The sequence below is a fragment of the Tursiops truncatus genome, chromosome 3, assembly GCF_011762595.2.
Source record: "Tursiops truncatus isolate mTurTru1 chromosome 3, mTurTru1.mat.Y, whole genome shotgun sequence".
NCBI classification, from domain to species: Eukaryota; Metazoa; Chordata; class Mammalia; order Artiodactyla; family Delphinidae; genus Tursiops; species Tursiops truncatus.
Genome location: NC_047036.1, coordinates 51612977 through 51635172, shown reverse-complemented (window position 1 = coordinate 51635172; position 22196 = coordinate 51612977). Strand labels below are relative to the sequence as shown.

At 34.3% G+C, this 22196-nt stretch overlaps 1 protein-coding gene across 1 annotated transcript in view; it reads left to right on the top strand.

The window, feature by feature from the left end:
* Positions 1 to 22196, top strand: part of ADAMTS6 (ADAM metallopeptidase with thrombospondin type 1 motif 6) — a 262877-nt gene that overhangs the window by 132349 nt on the left and 108332 nt on the right. Inside the window, exons 9-10 of the mRNA XM_019929977.3 lie at positions 8460 to 8606; positions 17095 to 17236. Coding sequence (XP_019785536.1) covers positions 8460 to 8606; positions 17095 to 17236 — 289 coding nt within the window. The remainder of the gene's footprint in view (positions 1 to 8459; positions 8607 to 17094; positions 17237 to 22196) is intronic.

Genomic DNA, 22196 nt, shown 5'->3' with positions numbered 1-22196 from the left:
AATCTGACTGGTGACCAGTTGCACTTGTGTTGTATGCATTGCCTGCCATGAAACTCAAATAGAGTCACATAGAGTCAATAAACCATCAAACTTTTACATTATTTTTAAACAAAGCTGAAGTTTATCTTGAAGCAATTTTTGTTAGAATGATTCATAACATCTCTATTTCTTGAGTTCTTGTTCAAAATGCTTTTATACTCAGTTTGGCTGGATACACGATTTTTCCTAGGCACTGCTCTATTGTGTGCTGGTGTTAAATGTCACCATGGAGAAATCTGAAGTTAATCTGATTGTTTTACTATTATAGGTAATTTGTTCTTTTGCCCTGATTGCCCAAAATATATTTTATTTTTGATGTCCAGTAAGTTTACTAGGATGTGACTCAGTGTGGATTCACCTGTGTCAGTTTTTCCTAGTAGAATAGTTCACATTTGATGAGATTTTAGCCATTTTTGTTTCTTGAAATTTTTCTTGTATTTTTAAGTCACTTTTCTTTCTGTTTATTATTTTGATTCTTCTCTTTAGGGACAACAGCGATATATATATTGGATTCCTTTATTTTGATCCTTTTAAACTCTTTGTACAATTTTTTTTTTTTTTTTTTTTTTTTTGCGGTACGCGGGCCTCTCACTGTTGTGGCCTCTCCCGTTGCGGAGCACAGGAACACAGACTCCGGACGCGCAGGCTCAGCGGCCATGGCTCACGGGCCCAGCCGCTCCATGGCATGTGGGATCTTCCCGGACCGGGGCACGAATCCGTGTCCCCTGCACCGGCAGGCGGACTCTCAATCACTGCGCCACCAGGGAAGCCCTGTACAATTTTATTTTGCTTGCTCTTTTTACTTCTATGAGGAATGTTTTGAGCAGTTGCCTTTTTTTTTTTTTTTTTTTTTTTTTTGCTAACTCATCATGGCCTTTTTCCTGTGATAGTTTTATTCCACGCCCCACACACACACATTTATTTCCTCTGACAGTTCATGCTTTCATCTCTCATCTTGCCGTATCTTCCCTGATTGCTTGTATCTCTGCGTTAAATTCTTGTTTTTATGAAATGATGTCTTCGTTAAGTTTGAGTTCATATGTGTCCAATTTTTCTCTTTCCTGTAGCAACATTTTTTTCTGCCAAGTGTCTCTCATCTTCTGTTTGTATTTTCCTGTTCTTTTTTAAAAAAATTATTTCATATATTCTAGACGTACTTCTTGTTCCTTTTGAATCATACATCTTTGAATGAGTTTGATTTTTCTGGATGAACTACTTGTAGAAGGTTTATGTTGGGTAGGCACCAGAGCTACTTTCTCAGCAGGAATTTATTACTGATATACAGTATTGCATGATTCAAGTTCTTTAACCCTGTATTTCTTTAACAACTGCTGGCAAGGTAGAATCTCTCTTTCACCTTTCCTCACTGACAGACTGATTCCTACAAATATAGTTTTTATGACTCCCCAGTTAGCCCCATCTACTCTTCCTCTGACAACTAGAGCAAGGGTGTATATTCCAACAGTTTGCACCCTTACACCAATTGCTTATAAGAAAGTATTGCTGGTTTTGTCCCTCAGATTGTTGCACTTAACTTTGGAGAACATGCTCTACTCGTTTTAGCTTAGATCACTTCTTGTTGTCCCCTCTCTCTGTGTGTCTTTCCACATTCTTCTAATTTTTCTGTATTCAATCAGCCTTCCACATACATTGATATGGTGGTTTATGGTTTTAGAAGTTTCCTACTTTTCATTAAATGTAAAGTTTGTGGGGTTTTTTTCTTATTTTTCTTATTGGTTTTGGGTGATATCTTAGAGGAAAAGGGAAAACTTTTTACTCAAAATGTAGAAATGAGTGTCCTTTAAACTTTTGAAATAAATCAGAAGTACTAAGATATGAGAAAGGGAATTTTTGATCTTTCATTTGTTTCCCCTGGGAGATTTAGTTGAAAATCTTCAACATATAATTTATTTCCTGGGAAATAATTTACTTTGTTTTAATAGATTTGGGGCTTCATTTTCTGAAAAATTAAGACTAATTTTGAAGTACTTTAGTTTCAGGATTACTTAGCTTTCCATAATTGGGTATATTATCCTAATCAACTACAAACTTCTGTCTCATTGAGTTTGAGATTTGATTTTACCTTATTTATAAGCTAATAAGTTAGCTTATTACTGTTGCATGGAGCAAAAGACATGAGATTCCTGGATCAGAGACTTCAGCACAGCAAGCAGCATAAGCATCAGCATATTTATTTTGGTTCCTTTTGGCCCCAAATCCCACATGGGCAACACAGTATGGCCCAGATGAATGCCACACATGTAGTGGGTTTGCATCAAAACTGAGAAACAGGGGCTTCCCTGGTGGCGCAGTGGTTGAGAGTCCGCCTGCTGATGCAGGGGACACGGGTTCGTGCCCTGGTCCGGGAGGATCCCACATGCTGCGGAGCGGCTTGGCCCATGAGCCATGGCCGCTGAGCCTGTGCGTCCAGAGCCTGTGCTCTGCAATGGGAGAGGCCACAACAGTGAGAGGCCCACGTACCGCAAAAACAAACAAACAAACAAACTGAGAAACACTGAGCTTGGGAAATCTAATAGTTTTATAGCAAGTAGTAAGTAAACGTGCTTTGTCCAGGGGAAGATGTTACTTCATTTCCTAAAGTTGTCCTGAGGAATGGCCTGGGTTAAGAGCAGGCCTTGCAGACTTGGCATACTCAGCAAAATGTGGGGGAATCACAAGAGGCCTAAGGAAGACTTTCTCTCCCAGTTTTCTCTCTTTCTCTAACCCTCCACAAATGAGAATCGTTGCCTAATCTATTAATTTTATTGAACTTAAATGATTAATTTTGTTAAACACATAAAACCAACCATGGAAGTATTTTCTTGTTATCACTATTCACTCACTGGTGTGGGCGCCAGGTTCACCAAACTCTCTTTTGTTCTTTTTTATTTTTTTTTTAATTATTATTTTTTAACTCAAGAGCAGAGAGTTGAGTTTATTTTCTATCTATCTGTCTGTCCTTATTTCTGGTCACAACATCATTATCAGTCCCAGCAAGGACCCTTTTTGTTTCATATATGTGCATATATTTCTATATTCCCATTTTCCACTTCCATTTCTTCCCTCCCATAGATAACTCCTTTAATAAATTTGATATCTATATTTGAATTCATATGTATCCTTGCAAAATATTGCAGGTTGTTTTATATATGTCTGTGTTTATTTTTTAACTTTTTAAAAAAATTTTATTTATTCTTTTTTTTTTTTTTGGCTGCGTTGGGTCTTCATTGCAGTACATGGGCTTCTCACTGCAGTGGCCTCTCTTGCTACGGAGCACAGGCTCTAGGCGTGAGGGCTTCAGTAGTTATGGCATGTGGGCTCAGCAGCCGTAGCTCACAGGCTCTAGAGAGCAGGCTCAGTAGTTGTGGTACACGGGCTTAGTTCCTCCATGGCATGTGGGATCTTCCCAGACCAGGGCTCGAACCCATGTCCCCTGCATTGGCAGGCAGACTCTTAACCACTGCGCCACCAGGGAAGCCCTATTTTTTAACTTTTTAAGTTTGAAATGTTTTCAGACTTATGGAAAAATTGGTACGGTAGAAAGATTTCCTCTGTGTCCCTGAGTCAGATTTAAAAATTGTTAATATTTTGCAACATTTCTTTCTCTCTCTTTTTGTATATGTACATGTATTTTTTTCTGTACTATTTGAGAATAAGTAGTAGACATGTCCCCTATCCCTAACTATTCCAGCATCTGTTTCCTGAGAAGAAAAGATAATCTCTTACGTAAGAGTATAATTATCACATTAGAAAGTTTAACATTGATACACTACTATTATCTGATATATAGTCCTATTCAAATTTCCTCAATCGTCCCAGCAATATTTTTATAACCTTCTCCCCCTCCAATCCAGTTTCTGTTGCATTTGGTAATGTCTCTAAAGTCTTTAATCTGGAACAATTCCTTGGCCTTTCTTTGTTATTTGATAAGATATATGTAATTTTTGTTTGCATGTATGATATAGTGCTATAGACCTTGTTCCTTTTCTCAATTTTTTCAGTGTTTTTAAGATCTACCTATATTTATGTGTAGACATCTATCTTGTTTGTTGCTTCCAACTTCTGCTTAATATTCCATAATATACATCTGCCAAAGTTTATTTATCCATTCCCCAGTGACGAACACCTAGATTGTCTTCAACTCCTTGCTATCATAAATAATTCTGTCATGAACATCCTCATACATGTTCCCTTTGGGAATATTTCTGGGATATCTCTCCAAAAACAGGATTGCTGGGTCATAATGTTTCCTCTATTTAATATGACCAAATACTGCTGAATTGCTCTCTGGAACTGTTGCCTGACCACACTATAACTGTTGCGTGCTAAGATCCCAGTTTCTCTACACCACTGTCAACTGTCAACTTAGTCCTAGGTAACATTCTAATTTTTGCCAGTATGATGGTTTAAAGTAGACTCGTTTATTTTCTCTAATCATTAGTAAGTTTCATTTCTTTTGACAAACTCCTCACTGATAGAGTTTCCTCAGGAAGGAGCTTATCTGTAATATATATGTGTATATATAGATATAGATATAGATATATATACATACACATACACACACACGCGCGCACACACACACACACACACACACACACACACACACACACACACACACACACACACACACACTGTCTTTCTCCGGCCTGGTCAGTGCATTAGAGGGATCTTTTTTTTTTTTTTTGCGATACGCGGGCCTCTCACTGTTGTGGCCTCTCCCGTTGCGGAGCACAGACTCCGGACGCGCAGGCTCAGCGGCCATGGCTCACGGGCCCAGCCACTCCGCGGCATGTGGGATCTTCCCGAACTGGGGCACGAACCTGTGTCCCCTGCATCGGCAGGCGGACTCTCAACCACTGCGCCACCAGCGATGCCCTAGAGGGATCTTTTGAAGCTGATGTCATAAACGGCAATTGTAAACTCCCATTTCACTTTGTGTCACTGTTAGTGAACTAGTTGACATTGGTCAGGTCATTTCTGGGATTTCTTATGTTTTAAATATAAGCTGCAAAAGTATACATTCTCTTAGACACCTGAAACGGAAATCCTTAAGACAGCTTTCTGCATCTGACACTTAAACTATAAGGATTGTAAGTAGAAATAGAATTTAAGGTTTACTTCTTCAGATACTTGAGTTCATTAGTTTTTAAATCTTTTCCCATATATACTTCTGAATTTTTTTTAGCATCTTTATTGGAGTATAAGTGCTTTACAATGGTGTGTTAGTTTCTGCTGTATAACAAAGTGAATCAACTATACATATACATATATCCACATATCTCCTCCCTATACTTCTGAAGTTTTAAAAACTATGTACCCTATTGTTTATTTTTCAGTTGATGTCCAACATTTTTTATGTCTAACTAATTGCAGAGGATAGAATTTCTAGACTACTGCAGAAATTAGTATGTAAAAAATAAAAACCTCCTTTAAATATACCTGATTGAATCTAAATGCCATAGCAATTTGGTAACCATCATTATGCATTTTAAAAATACACTAACAGGGGACTTCCTTGGTGGTCCAGTGGGTAAGACTCTGTGCTCCCAATACAGGGGACCCAGGTTCGATTCCTGGTCATGGAACTAGATTCCACATGCAGCAGTGAGGATCTCGCATGCTGCAACTAAGACCCTGTGCAGCCAAATTAATAAATAAATAAATATTTTTTAAAAGATTATTTAAAAAATACACTAACAGCTTCTTCTTTTATAGCCAAAATTTGCATATTTTTCCCTCCTTTAACTCAATATGTCTGCTCTTCCTTTCCCTCCCAGAATATCAATCCTAATGTATATTTTAATATTTCTTAATATACTTTTAAAATATGTTTTTATGCTTAAAAGTATTTTTAATTATATCAAATATCTCTGTAACAAAAAAATTTAAGTTGCAATTACATTTTTAAAATTTCCTGTGATCATAAAAAATATTTTTCTGAATTATATGTTCATTACATTACAATTATTAGTTAATAATTGATTAGAAGAATATATACATATTATGAATTTTAATAATTAAATGTAAAAATAAAGTTTTTGTTAGAAGATGTATCTTTAAATGTATATTTTCAATTACTGCCGTTACTTCATTACTGCTAGAATGAGGCAGGATTTTAGCACCAATTCAGTTTCTTTATTTTGTTTCTATAGATGTGAATGTTGAGAAAATTGGATCACATATGTAAATAGATAAGATGAAAGGAATTTATTATAGAAATATCACTCAGTTCTTTGAGCTCCTTTTGAATTCTTTGTCAAAGCGTAACCATGGTGATCTATCATCAAATTTTTTAACAACCCATCAGCTGTTAATTTGATTATATCTTCCTATAAACTTGATGAAAACAAGAAACTACATGTTATTTAATCAATAAAGTCATTCTTTTTCTCAGTGCTGACCCTAAATGTTTCCAGTTGTCTCTTTCCTTGACACCCATTTTTTATAGCCAAAGGCAATGAACTATTGTAAAATTATGTATGACTGAAAGATAAGTCGTTCTTTTATAACGTGGGAGAAATATGATTTCAAAAGAAGCTTTACGTTTTTTTTAGAAAAGAGTAAGTAAGGAAGTTGGGAATCTCAGAAGTGATTTTCTGAAAGCTATCTGTGCCTGCCTACAGCTATCTTAATATTACTCAGAGATTTGTATGAGACTACTGCTGAAAGGAAATAATATTTTTTAAGCTATCAGTATCATCATTTGAAAAGAATCATAGTAGTAATCACATCATAGCATCAACCTTTGAGAGAAGTGTAGAATATTAAGCTTATTGAATTATAAATTTATAGTGAGGAATTTTTAATGTAAATCTATAGCTGATTGTTTTCACAGAATATATGTCTAATTCAACAAACAGTAAATTCCACCATTATGTTCCTAGAAGAGGTTGACTTGAGTGTGTTGATGTCAAACACAAGAAGGCTAAGTATTGATGTTCTTGGAAGGTTATTTGGTTATGTGGAAGGGCTCTCATATGATTCTCTTCCTTTGCTTATGTTAGTCCCTATACCTGAATTATTAGTTCCTCCTCCCTCCTCCCGCCATACAGGGACATATTATATGTCTTTATTATAGCTCTTTTATATTGTATTTATGAAGGCCAGTTCATTCACTTTCCTGAACATGTCTCAAATCTAATCCCACTTCTCTATCCCGTGCCCTAGTTCAGACCTACATCATTTCTTAATTGGGTATCATCTTCTCTCTGTGCTCCCTGGCTCAATTCTCTTTCCACTCTATTGTTTCCACCACAGAATTACTATAATGATCTGTCTAAAATACAGGTCAATTCCATATTTTCCTACTCAGAAATCCTCAGTTGCTCTTTCTGACAAATGTTCAAAGTCTGTACACTGCCAAAAGTATCAGTATTTACTTTCATTTATTATCTTGTGATTATCTGTTCTCAACTATCTCTCCAAATTTTTCTCTAGCAACTATTCTTATCTGTATACTCATATCTGTATACTCATGTCACACAAATTACTTATTCCCTTGAACGCATATCATGGTGCATTTATTAGAATGTCACAGTGGACACAATAAGGATTTTTTTAGTGATTTTCACCTAAACTTCTGGCTATTTGTGATGAAAGGCTTAAATTTATTCATATGCAGTAGGTAGATCCTTTTTTATTTATCCATTTATCCACAGAAAAATTTTATGATTTATCATTGAGATGTGTTTTTAAATCACATTGATAACACTAAGCATGGCTACAGGACACAGGAAAAAATGACAAAGAAAAGCTTTAAAAAATCAGGGAGGCCATGGTAAAGAAAAGGCTATATTCATAATCCTTAAATGTATCAGGATCTTTCAAAAGGTGTTTTGAAGACACATACACACACAAACATAAATTACATAATGTATTTAATTCTCCTTTATCCATATTAATAAGAAAAAGAACTTTTATGTTTGGCCTATAACCTAGAACTCTATGGGTCGTAACTATCTTTTCATAATTCCCTTTTGGATTCAGCAAGTGAGGTAGCTTGAACTCTAGCATGTTAGAGGTAGGTTCTACTAACAATTTCAACACTTATTAACTGTGTGATCTTTAACAGGTTAATTATCTTTAGTAAATCTCAGTTTTTCTCATCTATAAAGTTAGAATTAATATATATCCCCTCTCTGTTCAAGGAGAGACTGTATCATATGAGATAACATTTGAGAGTATATGATAAATTTAGAGAGACTTAGAAATATATTGTATCATTGAATTATTCCTTAATCTCTTTAACATTAATTCTATATTTCCTTAGAGGACCTGGTCTATCTTGATGGAAGCCGTATGTTGATAAGGCTAATAAATGATCAAATAAGGAAATAAAGGATGTATTGAGGGTTTGTTTGTTTTATTTTTTCTTATTTTGTTTCTTTTATGTTTCTTATGTTTCTTCCTTGTTAAAACAGTTTTGGTATGAACCATGATGGAATTGGAAATTCTTGTGGGACGAAAGGTCATGAAGCAGCGAAACTTATGGCAGCTCACATTACTGCAAATACCAATCCCTTTTCCTGGTCTGCCTGCAGTCGAGACTATATCACCAGCTTTCTAGAGTAAGTAATCTCTGGAGAGTGATGATGAATTGCTCCAGAAGTAAGCCATTGATAGAAGCCTAATATGTAGTGCTTCAAACTTTGCATAATGAGTAACTTTTATAGGGCCCAGTGTTCCCATATTTCAGGCTGTTCCCAAAATACTTTACTATATCATTGTGGCAAATTTTCTCCTGCATACTCAAACAGAACACAAACTGAACAGATGAGGGGAACTGAAGCGAGGCTGTAAAAGGGGTTGATGATGTGAGTGTTAGAATTGTTAAATAAATGGGAAGCAATATCAGAAAGAGTTTAGATTTATATAATTTAATAGCGCATAAGCCAAGCTTTAATTCAGTGATTACATATTTCACTTTGTTGGTAAAAAAACTAAGTTCTATAGGAATGCCAAAGTATCTAATAGTAACAAACAACAACAACAAAAAACCAACACCCAGGAAATGAAAATGAGAAAATGAAAATTTGTCTTTGAAAATTTATTATAGTGACTCATCTTTTCTACAGTTTGAGAACTTCTTTGCTGGTCCTTTAACATATATTCCAAGAGTCTGTTTATTTAAGTATGAAGAATATAAATTAGCTCAGGTATAACTATGTTTAGGAAAGCAGATGTTTTTCCACATGTCATCTGCATCGGGCTCCAGGATTAGACTTTGGAAACTGATAGACTTAGGTCTCACTTCCTAACAGTGTGACCTTGGACATTATTACTTAACCTTCCTAATATTCAGTGACCTCATTTGTTGAGTGAATTTAGGTAGTAATACACACATCATCAGGTTGTCATGTAAATAATTATGTATAACACTGTAATGTATATAAAACCCTTAATAGACATTCATTAAGTGGTATAGTATTATTTTAAATAATATCGAGGTTTTAAGCACTATTGCTCAATCATTACCTTCAACTATTTTGTGCCATTTTTTTCTGAGGAGGAGAGATTAAATACTTTGTGAAAAAGTGAGTCATACATAAAGTACAGGCAAGCACAAAAATTCTTTTTAAAAATTGTCTTTGTTCAAAGTTCACCTTAACATGATTATAGTGTAAAATTTTAGAATTCAGATAGGTTATATAGGGCAACACTATTCATTAAAATTTTGGTTCATATCTGCTAATAGCCAGATTATATTCTTAAAACTTATAGTTACATATTTTTAAAAGCCACAAACAAGAGATTTTCAATTACCTAGCACAATGCTTTACTCAATCAAAGATCAAAAGATAAATGTTTAAAATGGACTCTTTTGAATTAATTAATGTGATGATGAAATTGAAGGAATTAGAAATTTATTTTAGAAGGTAGCTCTTCTGAATAACCATACTATAACCTAACAATTTTTAATGTTAGTAATAGATTAATTATAACACTGTACTTACCTTGTGCCAAAACTGGGTAAAGGACTATAAAGATAGACCACAGAGAACTTGTTTGACATCTTTTGGTAGTAATTAACAGAAAGTACTAGCAATATCATTTTCTGAGATGTTTTTAACGAGATCATATAACCTAAATATTAAACATTGTTGAAGATCTACTCTCCCCAGAAGTCAAGCCAGTCTGGAATTTCTCCCTTGACTTGGCACATGTTTTTATAATGGAATCTTAGTGTCTACCACCAGAAAGACAAACTGTATGCATGCTCAGTATTCCTGGGGATTTTTGAAGGCTTTCCTCCACTTCCTTTTTTTTTTTTTTTCCCAAGTACCATTTCTCTCTCCTCTATCCTGTTTCTATTGCACAGCCCATTTGCTAGGACAATCTCTGTATACTAAATACAAGGACCGGTTTTGATTTCTTGCCAGACCCTGCCTAGTTAAAGCTCTATGAAGGCCATTAAACTCCAAAAGGGAATCCCTAAATTGCTGATAAAATACAGTCAAGAAATCACCACTGGTTTTGTCAGAGATGTAAAATTATTACTAGTTGCAATAAAGTGTTCAATTGAATTAATTGAAAGAATTAATCCAAAAAGCATTATGTAAGCCTTATTGCCTCTTTGCATTTTCTATGTGTAAGCATGATTAGTGTTGACAGGGTTGTCATGGGTTTAATTATCCTGTATTTTATAAAAATATTTCTGTTGTGCATCCTCATGGGAATGCTCACAAAGTTAAAGCCATTAGTAAAAGATAGATGTGAAAGACAATGGGTAGAGATTTTGGGGAAAGTTGGTGCTTTTTTTTCCCTCTTTAATAGTAAACTGAACAACTCTGTAATCTGACCAAGCAATAAAGTTTTTTTAAACACAAGGCCCTTTAAAAAGGTCAGTTCACTGGAGCACAAAGACATAATAGTAACTTTCTTGAATTTCTTTTTTCCTCTTTATTAATGCAGTGGACTTAATTGCTTTAACAGCTATGTGTGATATTTTAAAAAATACAGTGATATTTTGATCAGGGATTGAGATTACATTTATGTTTTATAGTTGGCTCAAAAAGAGTCATAACATTTTATTTTCGTTTCTCTTCTCAAGAAAAAGAAATCTTGAAAGATGAATTGTTTAGGAACTGCAGCCCAGCCAACAGAATGCATACTTTTCTCTACTTAGTGACTGTATAGGCCAAAGATGATGGTGGATTTTAACAATGAGCTTTCTATGATTTATAGAGATTCACTATTCACTATGTTCAACTGAAAACAGTTTCATGGCCTTTAAATGCCAATAGAGTAAAAAGTCTCTCGTGTCATTCTGAAACACTAGGTGCTATTGATCAATCAGGAGATGGTGTTTACCAACTCCCAATATTTTTTTTCAGATTTCTTAAACTCGGTGATTCAATAAGTGGTTCATGAATCGCCCAGAAGCCGTCCTGATTAAATAATAAAGAACCCATTACCGTTAAAATGGACGTGTTATGCCAGCTTCTGATGTTTTCGACGACGGCTTTGCAGGTAGTGTCCTTCCTATCTGCCTGCGGGACTTATTTATTTATTTATTTACTTATTTATTTAGAAACTAGAGAAGATGAACCTGGTGTTATGGCTCACACTCATTGATGTCTGTGGGCTAATTTACCAGGCAGTGGAAGGCAGCCAGAAGTAATTTAGGCCAGTTTTTCATACATTTTCCACCACTCAGTGGTAGTACAGAGTAATTTCATATAGTCTTCAAAAATCCTGGGGCCTCTGTGAATCAACTCTTGCTCTATTTAAATTAAAGTCTGTTATATTGTTTGAACTGTCAGAGATCCATAGCAAAATTTCCTACAGTTCCAAATTAAATACAGACTAGCCATTTTCACAGAAAGGATGGAAGCTGAAAAAAAAGAGAAGCAACATTATGGTTGAAGATGAACTAGGTAGAAAAGTAGAGCTGCAAGAGAAGTGATATAAGATGAACAGGACAAGCAAGGTGCTTACAATTCCTCTATACCAATTACCTTTGAAAGTCGCTATCAATAATTTATTAGAGAGAAAACAAATTTTATAGTTGGGACCTCTTTTTTATGTGGAACCCCAAAACAGCTTAGCAAAACAGATTTCTCCTTCCATTTATCTGACACATTTTGGGACTTCACTCTAACCCATAAATATCTTTGATAAGTCATAACTACATATGGAGAAAAAGAGCATAACTTAGTAAATGTTACTAGAATAGTGTTTGTATATTGGAAGCCTCAAGTTCAGTTGTATTCAAGCATCCTAGTCATATAGAGGGCAAGAAAGAAAGGTCTGACTTAGAGTAACTCATTTTAGAAGGTAATAATATTGTTAGTTTTATGAAGATTGATAGAGCAGTTTATGAGAATGTAGTAGGTAAGACACTTGACTTGCCATAGATGAGTTAACCTAATTCATTTTTGCTTAATTTAGGTATATTAGCACAATTTTGTGGGAAAAAGTAGGAGATGGTATTATCTGTTAACTTTTTGTTGTTGTTGTTAAGAAACTGTTAAGATATGTACAGGGTTATATAGAAAGATTTATTTCTTAAATTGACCCACTGTGTTGTAGACTGAAGGTCTGTCCTTTATAGTATAATTGTTTAAGTGAAAAATAAATCTAAAATTTCAATTAGGAGTATGTCTTCATGTGTTCTGGAAACAAAGCCAACAGACCGTATTTTACATAAGGATCTGTAAATTTTCATTGAAGACTCAACTCTGGCTCATGTACCTATTTTTAAGGCTAATTTTTGAACTATGTAAATAAGACTTCTCTAATTAGAAGTAGAATACATAAAACATGACTTTGCTATCATATTGCAAGGATTCTGGAAATGTAAACATACTTTGATTTACTAATTTCATAATCAAGGGAAAAGCATGTTCTCAAACTAATAGACATTTTTTTGCCTTGTTTTAGAAGCATAAACAAAAGTAGAGTGTATTAATTCAATAATTACCTATAATGCTGTAGATATTAATCAGGATTGGGCTTTTAGTTGTGAAATATATGCTGCTAGGGAATTAATCATAGTTCCACTTTTTATGTACACAGTTTTGTTCAGGACAAGTATATCTATGCTTAACAACAGTAAGTTGTAATAATATCTCATATATGGAAACTACAGTGTTCTTCATTTCATTTATTAATGAGTGAGGTTTATGTTTTCTAAGTGAAAAAATTCACATATGACACCAGGGCACAAACCAGCTATACTTAAAAGTGGCATTTTATGAGAAAATTCAAGATGATTTGTATATAATATTACCACTATTAATTTGAAAATAGTAGCATAAATAACTCTAGGCTCAGTATCATAAGAATTGTATATTGATTAACTAGAACCCTAGATTAAATAAAAATTACTCAGAACTTCTTTTTGTTAAAAGGAGACAATTACAAAATATAAGAAAATAACTCATATCTAATATTTTTAAGAAAAGCATTGGTACCAGAAGACTATACGAAAATGTTTATATCAGCATAATTTGCAATTTCCAGAAACTAGAAATAACTTAAATGTTTATTAATAGAAGAATGGATAAATAACTGTAGCATAGTCTTAAATGGAATATCAAAGAACAATATAAATGAGCAGCTTACAGTTAAACACATCAACATGGATGTGTCTCACATTCATAATATTGAGCAAAAGAATAAAGTCACAAAAGAAAACCTACAGTATGACTCCTTTTATATAGAATCCAAGAGCAGGCAGATGAATAATTGGGAGATAAATAATTACTGAGAAAACCAAAGAAATTATTATTTTAAAAATCAGAATATTTGTTAATTCTTGGGGAAACAAAGAGGAGTATGATTGAGGTTGAAACTGGGAAATTTTCTAAGGAAAAAAAACAAAGAAAAGCACTCCTAGGGTTATATATACATCTCTCAGATTCATGTCCTCTACCTTCCATACCTATATCTGTGATATTTCATAATGGTAATTGATGGTACAGAGGCATGAACATATCCAGAATTATTATCTTCTAAGAGTTAATTAATAATTGTGGTCTATAGATTTAACTTACTTAAAAGTAGCAGGAAAGTGGCAGACAAGTTTTAGTAACATTGTGCAAAAAAAAAATATTTTCGTAGCTTAACCCTCAGTTAAGAATTAAAGTATGAAAACTATCTCACCCCCCAAATACTTTAATCAAGGTTTTACTGTATGTAATGTTTATGGTTACCAGAAGGAAAATATGTAGTACATTTTCTACCCAAAATGTACAAACAGTTTAAATCAACCTTGCACGTATCCCACACTTGGTATCCTGGAGCCAATACTAGTAGGTAAGACCCTTGACTTGCAAGCATTGATATTTTGTACAAATATAGCCAAACCCATTTTAAAAGGTCTTTGTTGATGCCATATTCCTAAATACATGTTCATTATTTAAAGATCTATATAATTTTTCACTTATTGTATTTCATACGGTGTTTTGTTCTTCTGCAAAAATACACTGGAAGAGAGAACGAGACGTCTAGATATTTAACTAGACCACATTAATACAAAGCAATAGTTATTTCCAAAGAATTGAAACACAAATCACTTTTGGGATAGACTTTCTCAGAAGAATTTTCTCACAGGTGACCACAGTGCATGCCATTACTTCGTCGTCTGGAGGCTCCTGCAATGGTCATCTGATTTGGTATTTTTTACAGAACGTGAACCGTGATTTGAAGACCATTAATACCTGGGAACAAGAACTTTAAATGAAGCAATTATTCTTGCTTCCTCCTGGGTTAAGCCAATTCTCAGTTTGCTATCAGGAAATAATTTTTTCCTCAGGTTATTTTTTCCTCAGGATCCTCAGGTTATCCCAATCTTAAACTCTTTTTGGGGGTCCACATACTTCTTCCTCTAAGTTTTTAGGTTAATTTTCTGTAGTAATAAAAGTAATAATGTACAATAATTTTTAATGGATTTTGAGTTGGTGCCACTTAGGTGAATATATCTTATACTTTCTTTGTTATGCTATTGGCAAATATTTTTATCTGTAGGATCCTGTACTTAAGTACTTCAGTGCTTAAAATTTTCCCAATGATTTATATAGAACTTAGCTTGATATTTTATTTTTATTATATATTTAGCTCCTTTCAGATAGACTTTTATAGTTTTGTTGTAGATAGAGATGAAACTAATATTTTAGGAGGAAAATTAGGAAATTAAACTACTAATACAATTATCTCATAAATTCTTCTTCCATTATACTTTTTCACATTGACCACTTTATCACTAACCTTAATAAAAATTTTGAGTTTACTAGTAGAATTACATTTGTCTAAAATTTGCATACCCATATATTTTACATAATGAAATAAAAAGAACTTACTATTTTTTATTTATTTATTTATTTATTGCGGTACATGGGCCTCTCACTGTTGTGGCCTCTCCCGTTGCGGAGCACAGTCTCCGGACGCGTAGGCTCAGAGGCCATGGCTCACGGGCCCAGCCGCTCCGGGCATGTGGGATCCTCCCGGACCGGGGCATGAACCCATGTCCCCTGCATCGGCAGGCGGACTCTCAACCACTGTGCCATCAGGGAAGCCCAGAACTTACTATTTTTAAAATTCACTTAGAAATAGTTTTTCTTGCTGAGGTGAGGTACACGACAATTTCTAAAAGTACAAAAAACAGAAAATAAAAAGCAGTCTGTCATGAAATCTGGATAGTTGGGTGAAAAAAAATTGTTCTCAAAAAAAAAAAAAAGTTGTTCTCTATTAGTTAGACACCTAGAGCAGTGACAAATGAAATGATTATAATAGCCAATAATAACATCCATGTATTCAGTACCACATTTAATATTCCATTTAAATATTTTTATTGTTTAAAAAATTAATCAAGAGGGACATAAATGAAAGAAAAAGGGCATAAAGAAGATAATTTTCTATCCTTTGGGTCTTTGAATCTATCACCTTATGCATAGTATGGTTCAGTTTTTTAAAGGTATTTATTTGCTACTGTGCAAATATACATTTTTATTTAACAAATTTGCTTTTGCATTTTAAGAATATGATAAAATTTTAAGTGAATATGAAACACTATTATGCATGGTTCTTTCTTACTTACCTATAAATGAAAATTTGTACTGTCCTAAATAATAGTTGAGGAACTTCTACTTGTGAAATTATTTTCCTTTGGCAAAGTGGATGGAAAAGATTTGGAAAAAAAACCCCAAGTGCTGGCACAATTGACAGGAATGTTGGAAAAAATTTTTAAATGTTGGCATAGGAATTCTTTAAAAATTCTAACTTACTCACATGTGAAATGAAAGTAAAAAAGCATCTGTCCTATTTTATGCACACTGACTAAATAAAAATGAACAATTATATTTAGCAAAGTATAAAGCTGTTTAAACTAAGATATTCTCTCTGGCTTTTGGCGATCTTTATGTTATTTGTTCCACTGAATTAAAATATTATGTTTGAGTGCAAGCATACTTTGAAAAGCAGAAATTATAGAGAGAGGAGAACATTCTCTTTTCCAACTCTGATGATCCTAGATGAAATATGAAATTTTTGAGAGACTAAACACTTCTAATATACTTGAGAGGACAACTTTGGATCTTGGCCTCATCTGTCATTCAGCCCATTTGTTATTGAAATATTTCAAGAAGCTTTGGACATGTCTTACCACAGCATCTCTTGTTCTGCCCAAGGTGGAAGTATATAGATTAGGTCTTTAAGGATCACAACCACAATTTTTTTTCCACATTTTATGTTTTTGATTCTACTACCAGATGTGGTTATATTTCCACGGAAAACAAACAAGAAGCTTAGAGCAGTATGAAATTGTTTTGATTCCTTCAGAAATTAGTTTAAATCAGTGTTTAAGGGCCAACATGACATTTTTAGATTGTTTTGTGAGATGCTTATATTGTGTCTTGGTGCTGGAAAAAAACTATTGGAGCTCTTATTCAAGTTTTAGTAAAGATATTCTATTTTGCCATATGATTATTTATTTGTAGAATATATTGTTTTTCATGCATCAATTATTAAAACAAAGAGCTCAACACATGGTTTCATAACTGTGATTGAAATAGTCCACAGTGTACCTAATTTCCTTTGATCCTTTATGTTGAACAGTTCAGGCCGTGGTACTTGCCTTGATAATGAGCCTCCCAAGCGTGACTTTCTTTATCCAGCTGTGGCCCCAGGTCAGGTGTATGATGCTGATGAACAATGCCGTTTCCAGTATGGAGCAACATCCCGCCAATGTAAATATGGGGTAAGAAGTCTTAATCCTTATGTTTAGTCATTTATATGTGTTTTTCATGACACAATTGTTAAGATGGAATTTTAATGAATGTAGTTTACTTCTGGTAACAGTATTAACACAAATATGGCCTTTAACACTGCTCTTTTTCTGATATAATTTGTACAATATCTATTTCTAAATGTTTGAGTAATCCTTAATTAGACAAGTTTCAAATGTCTTGTGAGGGTTCTGGGCAGAATTTTAAAATTTTCTAACATTCCTTTTTTAAGTTCTGAGTTTACAATACCAACTTATGTTTGTCTTTGAAATATTACGATTTTGAAACCTCCCTGACTCCCCACCTTTTCTGGTACTCTAATAATTGGGTTAAGGGCATTTTTACTTTGGCTAGGAGCCTTTATTTTAACTTATACTTTTAGTACTGAGTCATTTCAAGTTGCTTTATCCACTGCCCACATTCTAACACGATAACTGAGTGCGGACAAGATGACATTAACCCAAATAGAGAAACAAGGAAAATTGCTATGGAAAAAAATGGAGGTATAATGATTGACTCTTCTTGTCTGCCTAAAAAAGTCTCAGTGTCTATCTCAAAAAATGTAAAAAAAAAAATTCTTTTTTAAGTTTCATAGAGAAATATTTCAGTGTCTAATATAGGAAGATGTTCATAGTAGATACACAATAAAAGCATGTTGAGTGAAAGAATAGGATTTTTAAATGAAGGGTTTGTCAAAAAAATTGAAAATATATTTAAAAAGCAAGTTTAAGGCTTAATTCCAACTTTTACGCAAATAGTGTATTTAAAATCCCTTTTTAAAAATCATAACAATAAAAAGAATTAAGTTTTAAGGTAGTTAAGACTAAACAATATATGCGTTGTACTGTACCAATTATTCTTCTTGGGTACAGTACAAAAGAAAGTGATTCTTTAAAATATCCCTTGAATGACAAGTATATTATTATTCCTAGTAGGCTTTGGCAGCACATTTTGTGCACTAGATTCAAAGATTGTGTGCAACTATCTAAAGATCTAGAGCCTTGAGTAAAACTTTGGCATTTCTTGTCTCTCTGTGAAGAGTCTGTACTTGTTTCTTGTTTCTGTATGGTTTTAGTTTCTTTTTTCCCTTGGCTTGCTTTTTCCCTCAGAAAAAGTCAGTCAAACTTTAATCACAGTCTTTGTATATACTTGTAGCTTAGTAGGTTGAAATTCATGATCAAATGTGATTACAGATTTTCTGTTAGATTATTCTCATCTATGGTCTCTCATTTCTTTGTTAGCAAGTGAAAATGTTAATCTACGTTTAGTGCTATATATTACTAACAAAGTTTCTTGGGTTGTAACAGATTCTTTACAACCACTTACACCTCTTAAGCTTGTGCCTGAAAAATTGGGTTTACACAATTGACAGCACACACACACACACACCCCCAAAACACACGTGTTTTATCTGGATTATCCCTAAGATTTTAAATGATTCTAAATGCTACTTTAGAAAATAATAGTGGCTTGGAAGGTGAGAATCCAGACAGGTAAACAAGTCATACTTCTGATGGAAGCTGGAGGGAAAAACAAACCAGCCCTGATTTAGATGTCTATCTGAGTGTAGTATCCTGAGATGAATGCTGAACACAAGCACTGGAGGTTTAGAAAAGCACTGTAGCCTTTTAGTGAGGAGATACATTTGGTGTTGAAGCATCATGAAATGATCCCTCTTTCAACTAGCAGGTCTCTAATGATGATGTCAGGGAAGATTTTAAACAATGATCTGCAGAACGACCCAGAACTGCAGCAGTGGTCAGCTTTCCATCTCCGTCATGTGGTCATTGTGGGGACTATCAATGACTACATCTGTAGTTATGAAAAATCTTGCCTGAATTCTTTGTGAGTAGGTTCATTAATATACATTTGGCAATTTACCAGTGGAACAGAGAGACCCAAAAATGAACCTATGCATATACGATCAACTGATTTTCAATCAGGGTGCCAAGAATACACAATGGAAAAAGGATAGTCACTTCAATAAATGGCTTTGGAAAAACTGGACAGCCACATTCAGAAGAATAAAACTGGACTCTTATCTTACAACAGATGCAAAAATTAACTCAAAGTGGATTAAAGACAAATGTAAGACCCGAAACTATAAAACTACTAGAAGAAAATATAGGGGAAAATCTTCTTGATTTTGGTCTTGGCAGTGATTTCTTGATATGAAAAGCACAGGCAACAAAAGTAGATATAGACAAGTGGTACTACATCAAAATAAAACGCTCTGCACAGCAAAGGCAGTCAACAAAACGAAGAAGCAGTTTATGGAATTTGGAGAAATTATTTGCGAACCATATACCTGCTAACAGGTTAATGTCCAAAATGTATAAGGAACTCCTACAGTTTTAGCAAAAAAGCAAGTAATCCAATTTAAAAATGGGCAAAGGAACTGAATAGACATTTCTCAAAAAAAGATGTACAAATGATGAACAGGTATATGAAAAGTTGCTAAACATCACTAATCATCAGGAAAATACAAATCAAAACTGCAATGAGATATCACCTTACACCTGTTAGGATGGTTATTATAAAAAGAAAAAAGATAACTAGTGTTCACAAGAATGTGGAGAAAAGAGAATTCTTATACACTGTTGGTGGGAATGTAAATTTGTGCAGCCACTGTGGAAAACAATATGGAGCTTTCTCAAAAAATTAAAATTAGAACTACCATATTATCTAGGATTCCTACTCCTGGGTGTATATACAGAGGAATTGAAGTCAGGATCTTTGAGTGTGTATTCTCATATTTATTGCAACATTATTCACAATAGCTAAGACATGGAAGCAACCTAAATGTTCATTGACCCCCAGCAGATTTTACTCAGCAACAACTTTCTACAGCGAACAGCAGCTAACTTGTTCTTGAAACCTTTAGAAAAAGAGTATGACAAGCATGCAAAGTGCTTTTCATTTACCTGGCACATGGCAGATATTCTATACACGTTTCCCTTTCCTCTGTGAATATCTATGTCATCCATGATACCATCCTATATAGCTGATATGCTAATAGTGCTTTAGGAGAATCTGAGCCATCTGTACTTTGGGGACCATGTTAAGATACTCTAAGGGTCACATTTTGACTCGTTCTCATCCTTCAATCTCAGCTCACATGCAGTTTCTCTTCAGAGAGATTTTCTCTCTGATCCATCTATATGCAAAGTCTTCTCCCATTTACTTACATTTATGCTCCCAGTTAAAGCATAAAGGAAATTATGCTTTTCATTTCCTTCATAGCACTTATTACAATCCATAATCATTTTGCTTATTTGATTGCTTGTTAATAGTTAAATGTGATCTTCTAGGTAAGGCCTTTCCTAACAACCTTATCTAAACTTGCGCATGCATGCATGCACACATGCACACACGTACACAAACACACTCATTTCTTGTCATTTTTCCTTGCTTTATTTTAATCCTTACCATTTGTTACTTTCTAACATACTATGTATTTTACTTGTTCATCTTGCTTACTGCCTGCCTATTTATTCATGGCTATTTATAAAGTGAGTAGCACAATGCCTGCCTCATAATAGGAGCTCATAAAATATTTGGTGAATAAATGAGTGAGAAGAATTATCTGGCAAAGAGAGAGAGGAGTAAATTGATACAGCCACTATGGAGAACAATATGGAGCGTCCTCAAAAAACTAAAAATAGAACTACCATATGACCCAGCAATCCCACTACTGGGCATATACTCTGAGAAAACCATAATTCAAAAAGAGACATGTACCACAATGTTCATTGCAGCTCTATTTACAATAGCCAGGACACGGAAGCAACCTAAGTGTCCATTGATAGATGAATGGATAAAGAAGATGTGGCACATATATATACAATGGAATATTCCTCAGCTGTGAAAAGAAATGAAATTGAGTTATTTGTAGTGAGGTGGATGGACCTAGAGTCTGTCATACAGACAGACTCTGTCATACATACAGAGTGAAGTAAGTCAGAAAGAGAAAAACAAATACTGTATGCTAACACATAATATGGAATCTAAGAAAAAAAATGGTCATGAAGAACCTAGGGGCAAGACAGGAATAAAGACACAGTCCTACTAGAGAATGGGCTTGAGGATTTGGGGAGGGGGAAGGGTAAGCTGTGACAAAGTGAGAGAGTGGCATGGACATATATACACTACCAAATGTAAAATAGATAGCTAGTGGGAAGCAGCCGCATAGCACAGGGAGATCAGCTCCGTGACCACCTAGTGGGGTGGGATAGGGAGTGGAGGAGGGAGATGCAAGAGGGAAGGGATATGGGGATATATGTATATATATAGCTGATTCACTTTGTTATACAGCAGAAACTAACACAACATTGTAAAGCAATTATACTCCAATAAAGATGTTTAAAAAAAGAGAGAGAGGAGAGAGGACCTTTGTGAAGACCATGAGGCTGTGTATTTGAAGAGCTGAGAGAAGGCCAGTGAGGCCGAAGCTCTCAAAGCAAGCATCATATACATGAGGCAAGAAAAGAGTAGGATCCAAATTACAGGCCATGTTAAGAATTCTAGGTTTTTAAGAGCAATGGAAAACTACTGAAAGATTTTTAATGAATGAAACCAAGATAACTTATTGATTTGCAGAGAATCACGGAATTTCAAAGACACATTATCTTAGGAAACAAATATGATTTTGTAATCTGGGAAAACCATATTGTAAAATTGATGACTTTTGTAAAGTGATCTATGTCCTCTTCCCTTCCCTTTTATCTTCCCCTCCAAAAACACCCTACACAGAGTACTAAAGCAACTCTGCCACTGATAATACTCCCTTATAGCAATGCCCTTGTTTTTCTAGGGAATTGCAGATTTACTCTTATTTTATGGAAGGGTGCTGCTCCATAATTTTATGAAATGAATGGAGGTGTTTATGTACAGAAGTATGTGGGCTCCATAATTTTGACTTTAATATTGCAG